Source organism: Hibiscus syriacus, unplaced genomic scaffold (assembly GCF_006381635.1).
Source record: "Hibiscus syriacus cultivar Baekdansim isolate YM2019G1 unplaced genomic scaffold, ASM638163v2 tig00110213_pilon, whole genome shotgun sequence".
NCBI classification, from domain to species: domain Eukaryota; kingdom Viridiplantae; phylum Streptophyta; class Magnoliopsida; order Malvales; family Malvaceae; genus Hibiscus; species Hibiscus syriacus.
Genome location: NW_024062630.1, coordinates 617,365 through 638,720, shown reverse-complemented (window position 1 = coordinate 638,720; position 21,356 = coordinate 617,365). Strand labels below are relative to the sequence as shown.

The 21,356-nt window shown below is 35.1% G+C and overlaps 3 protein-coding genes and 2 pseudogenes across 4 annotated transcripts; 2 read left to right on the top strand and 3 right to left on the bottom strand.

The window, feature by feature from the left end:
* Positions 1–101: 101 nt before the first annotated feature.
* Positions 102–1,835, bottom strand: LOC120113660 (protein MODIFIER OF SNC1 11-like). Its single transcript, XM_039134738.1, has 4 exons — positions 1,374–1,835; positions 413–493; positions 200–328; positions 102–114 (listed from the first exon to the last, which is right to left on the bottom strand). The coding sequence occupies exons 1-4, from the start codon at positions 1,697–1,699 to the stop codon at positions 102–104; spliced, it is 549 nt and encodes a 182-aa protein (XP_038990669.1). The 5' UTR covers positions 1,700–1,835.
* A 3,033-nt stretch (positions 1,836–4,868) lies between these two features.
* On the top strand, positions 4,869–8,906 carry LOC120113801 (annotated as a pseudogene).
* Positions 8,907–11,502: 2,596 nt separating this feature from the next.
* LOC120113799 (nuclear transcription factor Y subunit B-10-like) lies at positions 11,503–15,184 on the top strand. Of its 2 annotated transcripts, none has more exons than XM_039134849.1 (6): positions 11,503–11,664; positions 12,197–12,425; positions 12,937–13,070; positions 13,822–13,877; positions 14,038–14,088; positions 14,901–15,184. In XM_039134849.1, the coding sequence occupies exons 2-6, from the start codon at positions 12,211–12,213 to the stop codon at positions 14,934–14,936; spliced, it is 492 nt and encodes a 163-aa protein (XP_038990780.1). In that variant the 5' UTR covers positions 11,503–11,664; positions 12,197–12,210; the 3' UTR covers positions 14,937–15,184. The 2 variants fall into 2 exon arrangements, with proteins under 2 accessions (XP_038990780.1, XP_038990781.1); XM_039134850.1 differs by lacking the exon at positions 11,503–11,664 and adding an exon at positions 11,940–12,103.
* Positions 15,185–15,982: 798 nt separating this feature from the next.
* Positions 15,983–17,180, bottom strand: LOC120113800 (40S ribosomal protein S23-like). The gene is made up of 4 exons (XM_039134851.1): positions 17,065–17,180; positions 16,388–16,543; positions 16,175–16,301; positions 15,983–16,079 (listed from the first exon to the last, which is right to left on the bottom strand). Exons 1-4 carry the CDS (start codon positions 17,067–17,069, stop codon positions 16,050–16,052), a joined length of 318 nt encoding a protein of 105 aa, XP_038990782.1. The 5' UTR covers positions 17,070–17,180; the 3' UTR covers positions 15,983–16,049.
* Positions 17,181–18,122: 942 nt separating this feature from the next.
* LOC120113797 lies at positions 18,123–21,050 on the bottom strand (annotated as a pseudogene).
* Between the last annotated feature and the right edge of the window lie 306 nt (positions 21,051–21,356).

Here is a 21,356-nt window from a genome sequence, read left to right as displayed (position 1 = left end):
CAGGGTCCTCCACCAGCCTTTCCAGCAATAGAAGCCTCCTGCCAAAAATTGGTAGAGAAATCAATATACTATATAGTACCCTATAAACCCTTAATGTTCTCCTATGTTATCAATCTTCCAGAGAAACAATTAATTAAAGCCTAAAGAGGCGTTTATATATATATATATACCAAAACTGCTTTTCAGAATAGCAACATACCTGAGTGCCCTTGCTTTTCGTTTTTCCTCTTCTAAATTATCCGGTTTAGATTCTGGTCCGAATCTGGCAAGACGTGCTTTCTTTTTGGCCTCCTCGTCAGCAGCCATAGAGGGTACAGAGAGCCCAAACCTGAGAAACCACAATAGATATAACAAGCTGAATAAATGAAACTGCAAGCCATATTCACCGGGGGTAAGGTGGTATAGGAAAAACCTCTCTGCTCTGGCTTTCCTCTTTAGGTCCTCCGATTGCTTAGATGCTTCTGATCCATTCGTGCCGGGTGCAGCACCAAACCTGCAACATGATTTCCAACCTCAACAAGTTAGAAACACAAAAGGGGAAAAAAGTGAAGAGAAATGAAGCTCAACACCCACAACTACAGCTTTACCAACAACAGAAACCCTTCAAGTGCAACATTTTGAGGAGCCAAAAAATATCTCTCTAATCATATAAAACTAAGAATCACCTTACCTAGCCAAGTTATCCCAGCCAAACAGCATGATTAGAAAATAGGTTAGACTCTGATGGGTTAGATCTATGTTACGTGAAATCACCATCTCCACAGCAATTTTCAAATAAGTAAGACGAGTGATCCCATTAACATATAGTTTCTTATAAAATTATTGAGTAAAACAAACAATTAACAAAGTTCACAATTTATATATTTAGAATTACGTATTTATATAAGCATAAAAGCTATAAATGTAATGTAAGTTTTAAAAATCACTTTACATTCCAATAAATGTGTTCCTTCTATACAAACCACAGAAGACTGCCCCTATAAAATTAGGTTTCACATGAGTAGCTGGTAACATTGGGTTAGACTCATTTTAGGAAACCACCGAATAAGTTGATTAAATCTAAGACAATATAATCTTGACAATTACGAGCTGTTAAGAGATTCTAAACAATGTAGAACGTTAAAATACTTGGTAAATGAATTCAATTAAAATAATCTATGCTTCTCAGCACATCAAAAATCAAGCATGGCATTGAAAGAAAATGATGAAAATAGACGTTTCCAGAAACCAATCAACATAGAATACTCAATTTCTTCTATTGTCCATGGAAATCCCCATCTACTAGGTATACACCAAAAAATAAAAATAAAAAAACTAAATGCCCGATAAACCCCAAATTTTACGTACGGAGATAGGGGAATAAAAGCAGTTACCTCTCAGCCCTAGAATTACGTTTCTCTTGCTCAGACAACTGAAACGGTAGGCCGAACCGCTCAGCTCGGCGAATCTTCTTCTGGATATCGTTAACGGGACCGCTGCCACCGTTGGCGACCGAGCTCACAATAGTCCCGCTGGTCTGCGAACCCTCGCTCTCCTTAAGAGATACTTCAGAAGCGGGAGTATCAGAGTTAGGAGGATCTAACTTGTCCGTGGAAGGTGGAGCAGGGTCCACGATGTGCTTAGAGTTCGGTTCAGCCGATGAATAGACGACGGATGCTGGAGGGGCGGTGGCGACGGGTTTGTCAGCGGCTGTTGCCATCGAAATGGTAGGTATGATTGCGTGAAAATACGAGACGAAGCCTACGAGATCGATGCGACGATCCCTTTTCTTTTACTCGCTGGTTAAGAATTCATGTCTGTATCAAAGGAATAATAGGGCGTGAAGGGTTTTTCTCTTTCGGGTTATTTCCGTAAAAGGAACAAATATTAATATTAATTCATGAACAATTTCAAAGTTGAATAATTAATATAGATTTTTTCTCTTTCGGGTAGGCCTGTAAATGAACCGAACGTACACGAACGGATGTATATTCATGTTCGTTCATTTAATAAATAAACGAACATAAACGAACTCGAACATAAATGAACAATTTTTTTTGTTAATGTTCGTTCATTAAGAAATATAGGTTGTTCATGTTCGTTCATTTAATAAATAAACGAACACGAACATAAACGAACACGAATATAAACGTTCGAGACTCTACCTTCCATTGTTCTTTCATGAAAAATAGTCGACAATGCAAATCAACCAAATCTACAGTGATAAATAGCGTAAGAGCTGATTAGCAGTGATGAAATGTTTGAAGATATCAAATATTTCGATCGATTTTTTAAAGATATTAAATGATTCACACGACTTTAATTTAACACTATAACATTTATCTTAGTGGTCCATGATTACATATGAACAATCATTTTCCACTACGTTATTCTAATAAATTCGCAGGCTAAAAGTTTTGTGACATCAATGTCAGATTTTAGTGAGATTTGTTAATAATGGTCATTTCCATTGGCAAAGTAGAAAATTTAACAGCATGAAGATTTCGAACGGTACAAATTGGACTACAAGACAATAACATAGATCCAAAATCCCTCCGATGCTACATATCTAACTGATATTATTGCTAAATCACCATTCAAAAATTCATTGTCAAAGTGTATTTTCTACTTATTAATGAGTTCTTCCTGGAAAACTTATTACTTTCGCTATTACACTATTTTTCAGAATTTGCATAAAAACATTTGTTTTGTTTTCTGACAAATTCTATATATTTTCTCTCTACTGATGTTCATATACTTCCGATTGTTACCTTTATCTTTCTATCTATTTCTAGAAAGAAGTATGATGTTTTCTTGAGTTTTAGATGTGAAGATACCCACAATAACTTTACATATCAACTATTAAGCCAAATAAAATAGAGAAATAGATGAAAACAGACCTGTAAAACTTCATATTGCACTATAATATAACTTGTTTTGAAGCTTTCACCGATCGTCTCCACTCTCCAGTGAATACTAGGATTTGGTAAAAAAGGGGAAAATGAATATAGGTGCGAGGTACCTCACGGGTTAACATATTGGATTTAATCTCCAAATAAAATTGGGTTAATTATGGAGTTGGTCATCAGAATATCAGATTAATTAATATTTTTAAGATACTTACAAATTGGTCACCAAAATTGATTTAAGAAGATTGGGTTAAACATAAATGAACGAACATAAACGAACATAACCGAACGAACATAAACGAACGTTCACGAACGTAAATGAACTAACGAGACCTATGTTCGTGTTCGTTTATTTAATTAAACGAACATAAAATCTTGTTCATATTCGTTCATTTAATAAATAAATGCACATAAACGAACTTCCCGTCGCACGGTTAATGAACGGTTCACTGAACGTTCAGTTCATTTACAGGCCTACTTTCGGGTTTTATACCTCACTATTTTAAATTTTTTTAAACTTTTAAAATGTTTATATTTTAATCACTTTAATTTATTTTATTAATAACAATTTATGAAATGATATTTTTTATGATTTTATTAATATATAGTTAAAATAGAAATTAAATTTAAAAGTTAGAATGATTAAATTATGAGTAGTTTGAAAGTTAAGTAATTAAATTAGAAAAAATAAACTTCAATGACCAAAATTGGATTGAGGAGATAGTAGAGTGATGAATGATGTAATTTACCCAAAAAAAAGTACAATGTTGTAACAATTTCGTTACGTTTTTAACGACGAAGTACTAAAACGAAACAAAAAGTAAATGTTAGGTATAGTTTTGAAACAAATGAAAGGTTAGGTGTTAAAACAAAATTGATAATTTAAATACTAAAATTGTAATTTATCCTATATTTAAAGGTGAAAAATCAATATTTAATTAATATGTGATTTTTAATATTGATTAAATATTTTTTTAAATAATTAAATATAATATTTTAATATTGAGTGATTAAAGATAAAATTCATATTTGTTCATTGTTACTATTTAACTATGCTTATACTAACACACTATACATATCATGTATGATTTTTTTTTATAAAAAAATTAACTTTTTTTAATTTGAAAATTATTTTTATTGTGCTCTCGATTCTCCATAACTTTACCCTAATTAACCTTACTACAGTCGGTTGCCCCTCAATGGATGACCAGGCATTCTTTTTCTCTTTTGGTGTTTGGCTAGAATATTTGATTGCTATGTTCATTGTCCCTGATCTCATCTCTCTTTTGGTGTTGTTTTGGAAAATATGACATCGCTGGAAACTTTTCTTCCATAAAGGCCAACTCCTACTAGGATAGCAGCTTATTGCGTCGGGGAAGGCATTGCAAGCGGCTTATTCCTCCGCAGTGACTTCATCATATGCTGTGTTGAGTTCTGATTTACGTGCCCACGAATGGTTGAAGCCCCCGACGGATATGTTTAAGATTAATGTTAATGGTGCCTACCCCTCAACCACTGTAACCCCGACTATTGGGGTTCTTCTACACGATAGCGAAGGTCAGGTTGTGCTGGCCGCGCCCTCCCTACACCCCCGAGCATCATATGGCCAATATTATTGAAGCGTTGGCTATTTGTCATAGTGTCAGACTGACTGTGAAAATGGAGCTACCGGTTGCCGTGGTGAAGAGTGATTCTTTGAATGTGGTTCGTCATTTAGAGAACCCCCGTGCTGATCGATCTGCCCTGCAGTTTTTCCTGAGTAAAGCACACCACCTTCTGGACTTGCACCCTCAAGAGCTAGTTTAATATTATTTTAAACATTTTACCATTTCTAAACATCACACGGAATGTCAGAAATTTGAACATCATAAATCTCACAAGTCTAAACGTTTAATTGTTAAAAAAGTATGAGTTATATATCACATTATATTTGCTTTAAATTAAAAACAAAAACAAAATAAAATATCCACGCTGCAAACTCAAAACCCTAGCGTATCTCTTCGTATATAGCTATCATTTTAAGTTCATTTTTTGCCCCCTCTCTTAAGTAAAAAGCCAAAACCCTAAAAAAATGGCAGCCGCCGCTGCTCGCCCTCTGGTCTCCGTCCAAACAATAGAGTCCGACATGGCCACTGACGCCAGCCCAACCGTTTCGCTCGCTGATGTCATGAAAGCCTCAATCCGACCTGACATTTTTACCTTCGTCCACGATAACATCTCCAAAAAACCGTCGCCAGCCCTACGTTGTATCCAAACGCGCCGTCACCAGACCTCCGCTGAATCCTGGGTACAGGACGTGTTGTCTCACGTATTCCTCGGGTTCCCGGAGGAGGTACTCACCGTGCCGGCCAAGGTACTTTTGGAAACATGTGTCGTGGAGGCTGCATGTTTGCTCCCACCAAGATTTGGCGCCGTTGGCACCGGAAAATCAACGTTAATCAGAAGCACTATTGCCGTTGCATCGGCCATTGCCGCCTCTGCCGTTACCTCTCTCGTCATGGCACGTGGTCACCGCATCGAGGCTGTCCCTGAGATGCATTTGGTCATATCTGATGCCGTGGAGAGCGTTGAGAAAACTCTTTCTGCAATTAAGGTTTTGAAACAGGTCGGAGCATATCCCGATGTTACAGAAATGAGGGCGAAAAGCTCGTTAAGGCTTTCCGTAACATTCCTGGAGTCGAGGTTGCCAACGTGGAGAGGCTTAATCTATTGAAACTCGCTCCTGATGGACACCTCGGAAGGTTCATTATGTTGAGAAATAAATGAGTACGATAAATTTCTCTATAACCAGATTAGTAAGAATACGAAATAAAATCGGAAAAATAATACTCGAAATTGATAACGGAGTTTACCGAATTTTGCTTACGTCTCCAGATTGCTGCAGATATTTTACTAAGAGATAAAATTTACAGGTATTTACAAAACACTCACTACTCACAAGAAAGCTCTCTAGTATTGGGAGAAATAAAATGATTTGGGATTTTGGGATGATTTTAAAGCTAAATGGGTTAGGGTATTTATAGTTGAAGCTTAGGGACTAATCTTGTAAATACCCTAAAAATTACAATGACTAAAGTTACAATGCCCATTTATTGTTTTTCCAGCCGCCCCATATTGAATGTCTAAGCCACCGGCTGCTAGACATTTTCTTTGACTTTTCTCCAACAATCTCCCACTTGAAGACTGATTTTAATTTGTCTTCACACCTCGATCAATGCAACATTATTTCTAATCTTGTTATTCTAGCATGTCAACTGAAGTTGAACACAACTTCAGTTTGTCTGTAGTCACCATCTTTGTTAACATGTCTGCCGAATTTTGAGCTCCACTAATCTTTTCAAGTTTCAAAATCCCATCTTCCAGAAGAGACCGAATAAAATGATATCGCAATTGTATGTGTTTCGTCCTGGAATGAAAAGACGGAACCATCTTTTTGCTGGCTTCCGTAACAGCGACATATTCTGCTTCAGTTGTGGAGAGAGCAACTATATTTTGTAGTTGAGAAATCCAACTCACTGAGGTTCCTCCTAGAGTATGGACATACCATGTAGTGCTCTTTCTGATGTCAACATTCCCGGCTAAGTCAGCGTCTGCATAGCCTGTCAGTATCGTATCTCCAACTTTGAAACAAAGTGCTTTGTTTGTGGTACCTCGCAGATATCTAAGGATCCATTTGACTGCTTCCCAGTGTACCTTGCCCGGATTATTCATGTACCTGCTAACAACTCCCACTGCATGAGCAATATCTGGTCTGGTACAAACCATGACATATATCAGACTTCCGATTGCTGAGGCATACGACATCTTCATCATGTGTGCATGTTCTTCCTCCGTCTTTGGTGATTGTTATTTGGAGAGTCTGAAATGAACACCTAAAGGTGTACTTACAGTTTATAATCTCTTGCATGTCTGAGCCTGCAACGAGCATGTCATCAACGTACAATAATAAAATAATGAAGCTGTTATCGAACCTCTTGATGTAGCAACAATTATCTAATTGGCATCTGGTAAAACCATTGCTACTCATGAAACTATCAAACTTCTTGTATCATTGTCTAGGAGCTTGTTTTAAACCATACAAGTTTTTCTTCAACCTGCATACCAGGTTTTTCTTGCCTGTCTCTATGAAGCATTCTGGCTACCTCATATAGATTTCTTTCTCCAAATCACCGTGAAGGAAAGCTGTCTTTACATCTAACTGCTCAAGATGTAGATTTTCTGCAGCTACAATTTTCAACACCAGTCTGATTGTAGACACTTTCACGACTGGAGAGAAAATTTCATTGTAGTAAATACCTTCTTTTTGCTGAAAACCTTTGACAACCAATCTTGCTTTGTAGCGTTTTCTCTCATCGTGCTCTTCTTTGATCCTGTAAACCCACTTGTTATGGAACGCTTTCTTGTCTGGTGGTAATTCAACTAATTCCCACGTCTGATTTGACATAAGCGAGTCCATCTCATCTTTCATGGAAGACTCCCACTTGACTGGATCCTCTACCTGCATTGCTTCATCATAACACTCTGGTTCACCATTGTCAGTCAGCAACAAGTAGTGCAAAAAAATGAGAATACCGTTGGGTTGGTTTAGGAATTCTGGAGGAGCATCTCAGTTCTGGTATATCTTGAGAAGCTGGATTCTTGCCAAAATCGGCTTATGAGAAACTGGATTCGATTTATGGGTCATTTGAGAAGCCTTCTGAGAAGAAGAAAGGGTATATCTTGCCTCTTTCTAAGATGTTGAATGCGGATCTTGGTAGGATTATCAATTCTGATGAGGTGCAGTCTGTGGTGAAGCCGATCAAGAAGGAGATCAAGAGAGCACCATTGAAGAAGAATCCTCTCAAGAACTTGAATGCCATGTTGAAGCTGAACCCATACGCAAAGAGTGCTAAGAGCTAGGATGGCTCTTTTGGCCGAGGCACAACGTGTTAAGTCTAAGAAGGAGAAGCTTGACAAGAAGAGGAAACCTGTTTCTAAGGTATATCAATTCTTCTTTGATTTAGTATTGGTCGTAATTGGGTTTTGGAATGATGATAATTGCAATTTTCTATGCCTTAGGCTGAACTCTTATGGCACTTGTCATTTGAATTATATGTTCTTCTACTTGATATTTAATGTCTTTGGCTAGTTCGTTTCTATTCTATTGCTATTATTATGAGTAATTGAACCGAACTGCTTATTATTACTTTATAATTCGTTGCTTAATTGCTGTATATACATTGATGTAATTGATATTTCTATCATCTATACTTTGTTTCTTTTTACTACTTTTATGTAATATATATCGTGCATTTGGTGGTCATAATTTATTTGGTTGACTAGCGTACTTCTCCATGTTTTTCATTGATATCATTTTGCCAATGAATTGAAGATGGTAGAAGGCTCTGTATCTGCAATTTTGTTTTATTCGAGCCGGTTTGTTCAGTCATCTATTAGATGAGTGCTAAGAATTAATGATTTTATCTTATGTTGAGCTTCACACTGGAATGAAGTTGACTTAGAAGTGGCATCTCTTATGGTTTGCTCGAGTCTGTGGTACTAAAATTATGGTGACAATTATTTGCATCTTTATAAGATTTGAACTGTATGCTGCCTTCATCGTTCAGTTTTTACAATCTCACACTGGCCTGATTGCCATTTTAATCAATTTCTTATCTGGAACTCCATTTTATTCATCATCAACTTTGAGGAAAAATAGTATTATGATACTAGCCCACATTCATTTCTCTATCGGGTGGCTCCTATGTCTTTTTTTAGAACTTGCCTTCCATAAATGTTGATTTAGTTATTGACTGTTTTTTTTTCTTTCCATTTGTCATCTTCCTTGGATGTTGAAGGAGGAGGCTGCAGCAATCGTGTCAGCAGGCAAAGCATGGTATAAGACTATGATCTCAGACAGTGATTACACGGAGTTTGAGAATTTCTCCAAGTGGTTAGGGGTGTCGCAGTAATCTAGTTTTTTGCTTTAGAAATTTTGGCAATGACAATGTTTGCATCGGTGTTGACATTTTGTTTTGATTTTGTGCATGAGAATGGGTGGGAATGGCATGCTCCCGTGCATTGCTCTTCTTTTGGTGTATGACAGTGAAAAAAACTTTATATTATTGAGATGCTATCCATCTCAATCTAGTTATACACTGCTTCTTTAAAAAAGTTTTTTTTTCTTTTTAGTCCATCTCCCTCTACTGTTTTGGGGTAAAGGATTTTGGCGGCTATGTTGAAAAATATTTTCCCTATTTTAGTATTTCAACCCATATTTTAACCAAAACCTAACTCGATTCTCCTGAAACCAAACCTAAATTCGATTAAGAATTCTGAAATCTCTAAAGTAGATGGCTTTCCAACCAAATAACAAGAACAAGAAGCCCAGTGTTTTTCTTTCCTTGAAATGAGTTCAAAACGTTTTTACTGATTCAGTAAATGATTAGCAAAACATTTCTAATTTTAATATTAAGCTTTTAATACAAAGTGGAATCAACTTTAATTTAAATGATCAGATAAATAAATTTTGATTATCTCACTATAAATACTTGTAATATTTAATTTAAGGGTAAACTACATCATTTTTGTTTGAGTTTTATAAACTCATGGTTATTTGATTAAAAAATATATAAGTTTTGGTCACTTACGTTATCGTTTTATTAAGATTTGGTCATTAATACGTTAGTTAGTGTGAGTTTGATGATGTTACACGTTAATAAAAAAGTTTAATTTTTATTTTAGCCCTTGAACTTTAGATAAATTATTAATCATTAGTCTTTTTGAATAAAAAAATAGTTTAAGGATAAAATTTTAATTATCCCTTTTTACACCTATTCACGTATCTTCTTTACAGCCGTCCCCCTCCTGCATTCTTTTCCTGCTTCCCACCATCTATGCTTTCCACTGAAGGAATCTGAGAAGGAACCCATGGAACAACAGCTAAACACCCTTCGTTTTCCTTCTTGTCCTCTACGGTTTCGACTGATTTCATGTCGATTGCCCGTAAGAATTGGTCTACAAACAAATTTTCATACCCCAACATCAGAACCAGGAAAAATACTGCAAACATATATGAATTGGAAAAATAAAATGATGAGAAAACGTACTCTTGAAGTCTGAGATGAAGTCGAAATGGAGGGAGAAGATAGGGTTAGATGGAGAAGAACACAAGGGAGGTGTGTTACAATGATGAAGTGGGTTTGAGTTAAAGAGAATGATGGCTCTTTTGTGATTCTCAGGGAAGGAGTCTTCTTCGATTATGGGCCTCAAATAAGCATCAAGACGACAAATCTTGGTAGCCGGCAACGAAAGTGAGAAATCAGAGAAGTCGTTGTTAACTTGGTCGTTTCTTTTCCTTAAACTTCCCGATCAAACTCATTTCTTTTTTCCTTTCCCCTCTCATTTTCAAGGAATCATTCAAAGAACATTGTTTTTTGTTCTTTTCTGTTTTATGAGCATTTCAAAGAACATTGATTTTGTGGAGAAATTGGCGGGTATTATATATTTGAGAGAATTTAAACGAGGGATGAAGAAATTTCTAACATTGGATGAAGCTATGGTTTTTGGCATAAGAAAGAGTGCAGGAAGGGAAGACTGTAAAGAAGATGGAGTTGTGGGGGTGTAGAACGAGATAATTAAAATTTTATCCCTAAAGTATTTTTTATTTACAAAAAGACCCGTAATTAGTAATTTATCTCAAGTTCAATGGTTAAAATAAAAATTAAACATTTTACTAACGTATCACGTCATCAAATTCACGGCAACTAACGTTTTAGTGACCAAATCTTAATAAAACGATAACGTAAGTGACTAAAACTTATATTTTTTTAATCTACTGACCTTAGGTTTAAAAATCTCAAACGAAAGTGATTAAATCTATTTACCCTTAATTTAACTTAATTGTTCAATGAAAAAATATTGATGATTATATAAAAATATAAATTAGATATTAATATAAAAAATAATTATATGTAATAAATTAATACACATTAAACTAAAAATAATAAAAATATTTTAAAAAATATGTCGCGTCTTAATAATTTATATACCAAATCGTATAATTTGATATTTTCCTTTTGTTCTTTTTTTTAATTATTATAATTATTTATTGTATAATCTAGGCCAATTCAGATTAATTAAGGCAAAGTTTTGGGAACCAGAATACCAACTAAAAAAAATTATTGAACGTTCATAATCGAACACTAACAACTGCAAGGATGATTGAACGTTCATTGTCAATTGATACTATTTTCTAATCGATCAATTTGTTTAGTATAATTATTGTAATTTTTTTAGCATAATTATTTGTTTTTTCTTATTATCCATTTTTTATAATCGATCAATGATAATTATCATTAATAAAAGAGACTAATTAATTTTTCATAATAATCCAATTGTATATACGAATATTTTTTATTTTATAATAATATTAATTATCATCTAAAATAACAAAAACTCAAATTCTTTATTAAATTAGTACAATGTTAATTCATGTCAATAACACTTTGATCGATAATAAATAGAGATAAATTTTTATCATAAAATAAAAAATATTATCATAATAATTATTTAAAATGATTATTTTTTAAATTTAATCTATTAATCTATGGCACTAACTAATTTTAAGATAGAAGGTAAAAAGATATAAACAAAAACGAACGGTGTTGATAAATCTCAGTCTCTCATCTGAGTCGTCTCCTCTTACCACTCTTCTCCAGCGTCCGATCCCCTCTCTTTCTTCCTCGTAATCCAATCTCCGTCTCTCCCGCCCTTTTCATTTTATATTCCCACTAAGGTTAATTTCCCTTTTATCTCCCATTAATAAAGAGACTAATTAATTTCATAATCCAATTGTATACGAATATTTTATATAATAATATTTATTATCATCTAAAATAACAAAAACTGCAAATCTTTATTAAATTAGTACAATGTTAATTCTGTCAATAACCTTTGATCGATATAAATAGAGATAATTTTTATCATAAAATAAAAAAATTATCATAATAATTATTAAAATGATTATTTTTTAAATTTAATCTATTAATATGGCACTACTAATTTAAGATAGAAGGTAAAAAGATAAACCAAAACGAACGGTGTTGATAAATCTCAGTCTCTCATCTGAGTCGTCTCCTCTTACCCACTCTTCTCCAGCGTCCGATCCCCTCTCTTTCTTCCTCGTAATCCAATCTCCGTCTCTCCCGCCCTTTTCATTTTATATTCCCACTAAGGTTAATTTCCCTTTTATCTCCTTTTTTATGACATTCGATTTTGAATTAAAATTGATTTAGTTATCTATTATGAATTTCGTGGATTTGCTGCAGCTAGGGTTTCCGCTATGGCGGAGGCACAGACCAGTTCCGTCGGAGGAAGTCAGGATAGCGGCGAGCAAAGTCCGAAGTCCAATGTGCGAGAACAGGATAGGTATCTTCCCATCGCTAACATCAGCCGTATCATGAAGAAGGCTCTTCCTGCCAACGGCAAGATCGCTAAAGATGCTAAAGAGATGGTGCAAGAGTGCGTCTCTGAGTTCATCAGCTTCATCACTAGCGAGTATGATTCTCACGTCTATTATTCTTCTTTCTTTCAATTATGGATTAGTTTAGATTTCTATTTTTTTGAACCAAATTATGGAAGAAATTTAGATTTCTATTTTTCGAAACAAATTGTGGATTATTTATATTTCTATTACGGTCTTGTTAATTGTTTTAGTTGATTTATTAACTCTTTCATAAGAAATTGGTCAAAATGTACCTCCGTCCTTGATGAAATTCGAGATGTAGTCCTTGTGCAACTTATTTTTTATTTAATAATTCTAGTTCAATCATGGATAGGTTAGTATTTTTCATCGAAGGCATCAATACACTTGTGTAATGATAGTTACCTCAGAATGAATCATTATAGAAAGATAAATTTTGACCGAAAATACTAAATGCGTCAACAATTAGACTATAATTTTAAATTTGAAAAGGTATGGAGACAAAATTTCAAATTTTATCAAAGTGCATATTTTGATCCAAGAAATCTAGTGTCACATGAAGATTGATCATGAATGAATGTGCAGAGCTAGTGACAAGTGTCAAAAGGAGAAAAGGAAAACAATTAATGGGGATGATCTGCTGTGGGCTATGGCAGCTTTAGGGTTTGAAGATTACATCGATCCACTTAAGGTTTACCTTACCAGATACAGAGAGGTGGATTATTTCAAAACTGTTATTTGTTAACTCATTCATTTTTCTTCCTTATGATTCGTTGGTTGCTAGCAAAAGGATGGAAAAAAAGTAGTTATTTTGGATCTTAAATTTTGTGAGGCTTTCATCTAACCTAAATTAAAAGGGTTAACTTATTATCCTACATGTTGGTTGGTGGAAGAGTCCAATAACTTAACAAACAACTACTTGTATACTTAAGTAGTTGTGTTAACCGAGTAAATTATTAGCCTTTTCCTTATATGTAGTTTAATGGACATGTAACAAACTAACAATCACATGCATAATACATCTGCAACCAAAGGTTACTGATTTTTAATACTTTGAGTTGGTTTCTATTATCTGCTATAATGGATTACTTTTCAAGTTGTACTAAACTGTTCGATTTTTTTCCGCCGGTGGTTTTTATGGTCAATTGGGTCATTTGCAGATGGAGGTGAGTTTATACCATCCTCTTCAAATCATGTTGCTAGTTGAATATTTTATGGATTTATATTTGATGCACAGAAACAGTAAAAGTTCATACACTATTAACAAACTAGATGGTGACACATTATAAAAATATTTTAAAAACAAATCCACTTCATTTTTTAATGATGTGCATCATCTAGTTTACTGACAATGTAGATTTATACAATGTAAATGCATCAAATGTTAACCCATATTTTATTGCCTCACACTTGTCTCCTCCAAGCTACCTCTCTGATATGGCTTTGACCTTGCAAACTATGTTGTTTGACAGGGTGATAGCAAGGGATCGGCTAAGAAAGATGCCCAACCTAACCCAAATGACCAGGTAGAATATAAGTTTTTTGTTACTCTTATATTGATTTTAGTTTTAGTCATCATGCATTGCACTTTTTGTGTGCCTTTTTTTAACTTTAAATAGAGTCAGTTCATGCCTACAGAAAGAACGCCATCTTTTTCTCTAATCTTTCTGGTAATTAATCTGGCAGTTTGCTCATCAAGGTTCATTCTCACAGGGCGTTAATCATGGAAATTCTCAAGTAATCTCTCCCCTCTCTCTCTCTCTCTCTCTGCATCATGGAATATTTCATGCATTAACACACTACTGTGTCCTTGCATATTTCTGTGTCTTTGTAAGTTTCTTCAATCCATTAAGGTTACACCGCCTCTTTTCTTTGGTTCTAGTATTTCATATGGCAACTTATGGCGGTGAACAATCATAACTTAGCCTTTCAATGTTCAAGTGGAAGTATCTTTAATTAATTAAATCCTTGTCCCAAATCCCTGTTTAAATAACAATAAATAATGAGTTTATCTATCTTGGCAATTAAACATTGATGTGAAGGATATGTCTTTTACTGTAATTGTTATTGTCAAATCTTACTTGAAAAATAACCATGCTATTGTGGTGATAGTCACTGTGAGAATAAAGCTAGTAGCAATAACTGGTTACTATTTGGGCACTCTGGTTATTGGCCTATCACATTCCTTAAAGGAAATGGAGCTTAAGCTTGTCATGATACCTTATATGATACAATTATTTTTTACTTTTTCCAATCAATTATACAAAGCCAAGCATTTGGACGTCAAAAATTAAAATCCATCTCTTTTTAAAAAAAACAAATAAATTGTTTCATCCCTCTTATGAATTCTTATGTATTAGGCATATTTTGCATTATGCATGTACTCGTAAGGCTATCTCTAATAGCTGGGGCTGTTTCTTTTCCTCTCATAACGACTGACGGTGTCTAGACACATCATCTTTGATCATTTACATTCATACCATTAAAATATTAGGAGAGAAAAAAGATTTTTGTTTGGTTCTAATAACGTATGACTTTTGTTGTTGCAGGGCCATATGATGGTTCCGATGCAAGACAATGAATAGAGATCCACACTTCTCGAGCCAATTCCATTCAATGTCGTGTTCCAATGCTCTGCTGCAAATAGTATGAAGATAAAGCATCTAATGTGAAAACTGACATTTTGGATGGTTCGCATCCTCTTATCTGGTAAACTATTATTTTTTTAGTAATATGTTTGTTGTAATTATTGATTAGGTGTTCTTTAGAATGGATTAACATTCAAAGAATTGACTTAAATCTTGGGAGGTTATTTTAGATTTAAAGCTCCTCTTTGGGAGGACGTTGCTTAGGAAACTTCTTATGCTTCTTTTCATCCTACTTTGAAACGACTTTGGACAATGTAGAGGCAGATGGTTCAATTCTATTTATTTCATCGTTGACTGCTACTGTCAATTAGTTCTATTCTAGTATACTTTTTCTTCTCTTATACAGTGATTCGATTTGATGATTGTTTGATTCTTAGATGATTCCATTTTATTGGTAGATTAGTGTCCAGGTTTTTCCCCGTCACCTTTGAAATGAACAGATTGAAAAGGGTGGCATCCAACCTGGAAAGAGCCACATGCTTAAATCGGAGATTATTTACTCTTAAACCACATACATTAAAGTACTTGTTTTCAATAAATAGTAAGACTTTGTTTGGGAATGCTTCTTCAAACAAGCCTTTCCAACGCAAAAGGACCTTTTTTTCTAGCTTCTTGGTTTGACTCAATAACCTCGTTTGCAGCGTTAATTTTTGGTTGAAAATTATATGTTTGGGATTTTTTTTGCGTTTCAAACAGATTTTCGAGACAAATAGCACCTCCATAAGCATTCCCAAATGGTCCTTAAATGCTGAAAGTCATTGCATGGGGAAAAGATAACCGTTTGAAAGAGCAAATAAAGCAATAAAATGCTCAAAATCTGATTTTAATAACCAACAAAAGACTGTTTGTCTAAGCTTTTACTCTCAAATGGTTAAGAATCTTGAAAATAGATATTGTCTTGTAGTCACCCTAGATTAATAATAAAAAAACCAACAAAAGAAGATAAGAGACATCCTAAGTTATGGTCTAGGCTTCTCCTTCTACTCTTTGAAGAGGGCCAATAGAGATACACCCGAGACCTTCACAACCTTGAACCTAACCCCAGGAATATCACCCGAATCCCGCAATCAACACCTCACCCTACAGAAGCCAATATACTATCATCAAAAGAGTACCGGCAAGCCGATATACATGCTTAAAACAATTAAGATGATACAATTTCAAGTACTACTCGCATTCTCTTCAATGTAGTTTAAGCAACCATCATTCGGGACAAAAGCAGCAATCTTCTTCCCGTTCTTGATCAATTGAACTCTAGCACACTTTCTGATAGCAGAGTTCGGCTGCTTGGCCTCTATACCTCTGGATGTTAGAAAACCATTAGTTCAAGTATTGAATTAGAGTTCAATGAAAAAAACACCAAAATGAAAAGTAAAAGGTCTCCCTACATCTTCTCAAGGACAATGCCATTGGCATGAGAAGAGCCAGCAAATGGCTTCTTCCATTCATTTCCGAGGTTGGACTTTTTGTATGCCTTATCGGACCATCGCTGCCTCCTGCGATGGGTCCTCAGCCTGCGTCCGGCTCCCATACCACTTGTCTTCCTGGAAGAAATACCCTTACTCTCATAAATTAATAACCTCAGACCATAAAAATCTAGCTCTGAAAGCTTTAGTAATCACTTTAGGTGAAAGCCAACATATTGTAATCTCAAACAAGCATTTTTCAAGTTCCATTCATCTGGAATTCTCCTATATCTTAAATATCTGAATACAAGCAATATTTTTCTGGCCTTCAATGAGCTACTATCATTTTCATACACGAAATCATAAACCAAAATCCATATTCTAACTCATTACTTAAATCTTAGAGCTAAAACAGCAATCAAAACTAAAATGGAAAAAGAAACACACACAACACAAAATCTAAAATCATAAGCAGGAGAAATGCACTCAAAACTGCAATAATTCTCCTTTTTCCCCATCTTATTCAAAGAATAGAATTAAAAAAAATATTTAAAGACCCAATTACCCCCATAAGAACATCAACACTTATCGAACGAAATAAAAAATAGAAAGCCATTCGATTCATTCAACTAGCTGGAACTGAAAACAATTGAACATACCCCATGTTGGGTGAGAGAGTGCTTCGACTGGAACTAGGGTTTTGAGAGTATGAAGGCTACGACGAAGAACCAGCAGCCGATGAGTTTAAACACTGTAGGCACTAACCTCTAGTGTATTTAGGGGCTACCGTTCTCGGTTCCTTGGGCTGAATTTTACTACTAGTATTGTATTTTTTGCAAAATTATCAAACTAAATATTAAAATATTTGGGAAAAAACTAATATATTAAAATCTTTGAAATTAAGGGTCAATTATTATATTGAGTATCTATGTAACTATGTTATTCGGATTTGAATGCAAGTGTTTAGTGTGTTTGTAAGTGCTTAATGTATTTATATATATAAAAGATTCATAAAGATCATATTCATATAGACACAAATATTTTCTTTAAAAATTCAAAATTACATAATTTAGCACAAATAATAAGTTAAAATAAAATCTTAATCAAGGTGTTTAACAAACTGAAAATAAAAAATAAAAAATTAATAACTAAAATTAAGTTATAGAATATATTTGATAGGTTACCTGAAATTAAGTATTGAATAGAATAAATCATTACACAAATATAAATTTTAAATATAATATAATCTTAAAAATATTAAATTTAATAGATTGAATGTATTCAACATTAAGTGACAACTAAATCTTTTATTTATTAATAATATTTACACTTTTAATTGAAAATAAAATTCTCTAAAATAATTTTCATTTTATAACATCAAACATTTAAAAATAAAATCACAAAATATTATTTTTCAGTCTATTGAATTGTTCAACAAATTATCAAATAAGATCTATTTTTAAAGGGAATAGCAAAATACATGATAATTTAAGGAATGATTTTATTATTGAACACTAAATGTAGCATACATCCATCACAAGAAAGAAAGAAAGAAAAAATCTCATAAATATGAAAGAAGAAAAGAAATTAAAATGTGCAAATAAAAAATGCCAAAATAAAAATAATAAGACAATGAACTTAAAGATTCAGAATCGAAAGTTTATAATTCCTCTTTGCTGCATGATTTGATCCTTGGGATTCCCATAGCCCTATAGTCTTTGCTTTCCTTCACATCCTTTTGATTCAGATATTAACTAATTGCCATCTCCATTCACCACAGCAACTTCTGTGTTAGTATTACTACTGCTGTCGACTTTCGGAGGAGCAGATAGCCGCCTTGCCCTGGCAGGTGATGGTGGATAAGAAAGTCGTTTCATGGTAGGCACGATTGGTCCTTTCTCAGGTGGTGTTCCATTCGCTTCGAGTCCCAACGGACTTTGCAACCTGGTCTTAGCTCTTGCGGACAGAGTTGGTACCATGTAACTCGGAAATGATGGGGAGCCAACTAGGCCCTCACCGTCTCGTACAAATGAGCCTTCAATGCTGTGTCTCCGGTTTTTTTCGGACTGCACGCTCACCATGCTTCTTGTGTCATCGTCTGGACCAACCGCACTGCTCCTAGGGCTTGCTGACTTAAGTTTTCGGGAAGGCGTGGAATGTGGCTTGGGAGTAGAAGGGGATTGCAGACTCGATTTTTGGCTGGCCTTTGGGGATTGCTTATCCAAATTGAGTTGGTAACGAGCATAAGCTTTGCTGATTTCTCCTCCGAAGCTGCTGCGTCCACTCTTCACCGATGACTGGTCGTTGTTCGGTTCTTTTTCCACCGTGCCACGGCCATCCCATGGCCGAGCTGCCATCCAACGTTCCAACCAGCTCCAACCCCAGGATGGATTATTCGGATCCATGAACAGCGGATTCATGGATTTCGAAGCATTCTTCCAGGTTTGCTGTTAAACACAGAACTTTGTTTACTTTTCAAATACTTGAATGCCAAAAAGGACTATATCCAGCGATACTCCCACCTTAAAGGAGACTCATGTTTAAGCATTATGATAAGCTACTAACACGGGAAAGGGTTTCCTTCGGACTTCGAGAACACAATATTCGGACTTTATCTCACTACCCTTTGAAGAGATCATGGAACTAATGATGTCGGATTATTGTGTTTCGATCTAAAACTCATTCAACCAATTAGTGTTTTTACTCTCATCACCAATCCATGGGAAACGTTTTTTGAAAGTAATGTAGTTATGCCTAATTCATTCATGTAAGTAACGGTGTTGTTGACTCTCTAACTCGGAAACCAGAACTATAAACACACAGCCAAGAAGATTAAGCATCTGATTATCATATGTACCGAGTGCATTATATAAAATTAGAGGACAAGGTCACCTGATGCGTAAACGAATATGCCATGGCCTTTTCTCGTCTCATCGCAGCCTCGTGCCTGCTCAATAAGCTTGCCTCAATTTGTTCCTTTGACTGCAGGCTGTCATCCCAGTCCTCCCCCATCTGTTGAAACATTCATAACCAATGGTCAGTGGGAAGTAAACTTGTATATATATAGGCGAACCAAGTTCGGAGAATATTCGAACCCGATTTGCCTTCAAACTTCTACATCAAATATGCTAACTTTGCCATTAAATCAAGCAAGTGAATCTGTTTTACCTGCAAGTTTACAATATCTTTTGCATGCTTCTGTAAGAGTTGCCTTTGAAGAGCCTGATTTTCTTCTGTCATCCGGATTCTTCTCATTCGAATCTGACACTGCACGCGGGAGAGAGTTTGCATACACCGAAGGGTAGCGGCTGCTTGCCGTTTAACAACAGGCCCTTCCAACATTGATTTCAGCCGGACCAGTCCTCGTAAAGCACGCAACGCCCTTTTTGCCTGAAAAAGAAGAAATCAGCATCAGTCGAAATCGGACACATAAGTTCCATTAATGGCTGAAAAACCCCAATTGAGGTGGATCAGTTGCGTGTTTCAAACATGAAAAGATCACTTAATTTGACCCTGGAGTCCCATTTTAATGACAGTCACTTCAACATTGATAAGAAATGTACGCATTCTTCTTCTAGAATGAATTCACAATAAGTTCAAGCCATTATCAAGAAGTTTCATAAAGATATATATTTCAACACATACAAGGTAACCTCGGAAAGCGGTTTGAATTTTGATAGCTGCAACTTCCTCATTAGATTTTCCAGCAAACATAGCACCTGTATCGAGTTGACGACTAACGACATTTGCAACTGCCTGAGCTGGAGCAGCCGCCGCAGGGGAGACTGCCACAGGGTAAGGTTGCTCGCTCAGTTCTGCCTTGGCTTCGATCACTTTCACCTCTTCAGGCTGAGGGGGGGACAACTTCACAGTTTCTAAAGCGGCTGCATTGGAATCACTAGGACCGAAATCCAACCGTTTCTCCAAAAGCTGTTCTTTGGATTCTGGAAAAGAAAAAGAGCATAACAATAAAGAACATTAAAAAAAACACTTACTAGGGACTAATAAAAAACGGTTCTTTGGAGTGTTTTTTTTTCAGACCTGAGTTTTCTTCTCCTTGGTTTCTGGGCTAAAGGCCTTCTTTAGAGAAGACAACCATTTTCCTTTCTTCCCCATCTTGTCTTTTCTTTAGTGTAATAATCCAATTTCTCACTGCAAAATAGTAGGGTTTTAGAAATGAACTATCTCATTTTCCAATCAATATATTCAAAGAGGCAAAACGGAAAATAGCTCATAAATGGTAGCATTAATAACAGATCTACCATAAATCATAAAGGGAAAACCAAATACTCATTACTGCAAATTAGGAAGGAAAATAAAGAAAAAAATCTAAAAAATGAGAAAATTCAACAATTCCTTACAAATTGGGAAACAGCCCAGATTTTGGAAGACAAGCAGCAATATCAAAGGCAGAAAATCAAAGAAAAAGAGCTTAAAAGAATGCAACTTTGAATTGGGGTCCATGAAAAAAAACAGGAAGCATAAAAGTACCCGGGGTTATAATAATGCCCAGATCTCAAAGAGCCTGAAGGGTCATTTTTCCTTTGTTTTATCTTCACAAGACAAACAGAAAACAAAGGATGAGAAGCTTGAAAGGGTCAATAATTTGTTGAGCAGCTGCCTATTGGTGATATGGACTTTTGGAAGGGAAGATAAAGAGGAACAGATCTTGACAATAAAGCTCTTAGGGAATATGAAGCAGAAACAGCTGGTTTCTCTTGCTAGCGTGACCCCACTTGTTTGCTCTTTTCTCGTTGATTGGTCGGGGAAAAAATCTATCATCTACCTTGTGTGTTTTGCCCCCAAAATTTTGGTAACTAAAACAGTTGGGAAAAAATTAAAAGCATCTTCTTCTTTTTTCTGTCGTTTTCGAGTTTGTAATGATAGCATTTCAAAGTTTCAGTTTGTATCAGTGAAAACTGAACACGCAACCTTAAAATTTCTAGTGTCA

Coding starts and splice junctions, on each gene's coding strand:
- LOC120113660 (XM_039134738.1), bottom strand. CDS start 1,699: ATGGCAACAGCCGCTGACAAACCCGTCGCCACCGCCCCTCCAGCATCC. Junction 494..1,373: donor CGTAATTCTAGGGCTGAGAG/GTAACTGCTTTT, acceptor ATCATGTTGCAG/GTTTGGTGCTGCACCCGGCA. Junction 329..412: donor AGGAAAGCCAGAGCAGAGAG/GTTTTTCCTATA, acceptor GTGGTTTCTCAG/GTTTGGGCTCTCTGTACCCT.
- LOC120113800 (XM_039134851.1), bottom strand. Junction 16,302..16,387: donor GGCATTGTCCTTGAGAAGAT/GTAGGGAGACCT, acceptor TCTAACATCCAG/AGGTATAGAGGCCAAGCAGC. Junction 16,080..16,174: donor TAAACTACATTGAAGAGAAT/GCGAGTAGTACT, acceptor TGGCTTCTGTAG/GGTGAGGTGTTGATTGCGGG.
- LOC120113799 (XM_039134849.1), top strand. CDS start 12,211: ATGGCGGAGGCACAGACCAGTTCCGTCGGAGGAAGTCAGGATAGCGGC. Junction 12,426..12,936: donor ATCAGCTTCATCACTAGCGA/GTATGATTCTCA, acceptor ATGAATGTGCAG/AGCTAGTGACAAGTGTCAAA. Junction 13,071..13,821: donor TACCAGATACAGAGAGGTGG/ATTATTTCAAAA, acceptor ATGTTGTTTGAC/AGGGTGATAGCAAGGGATCG.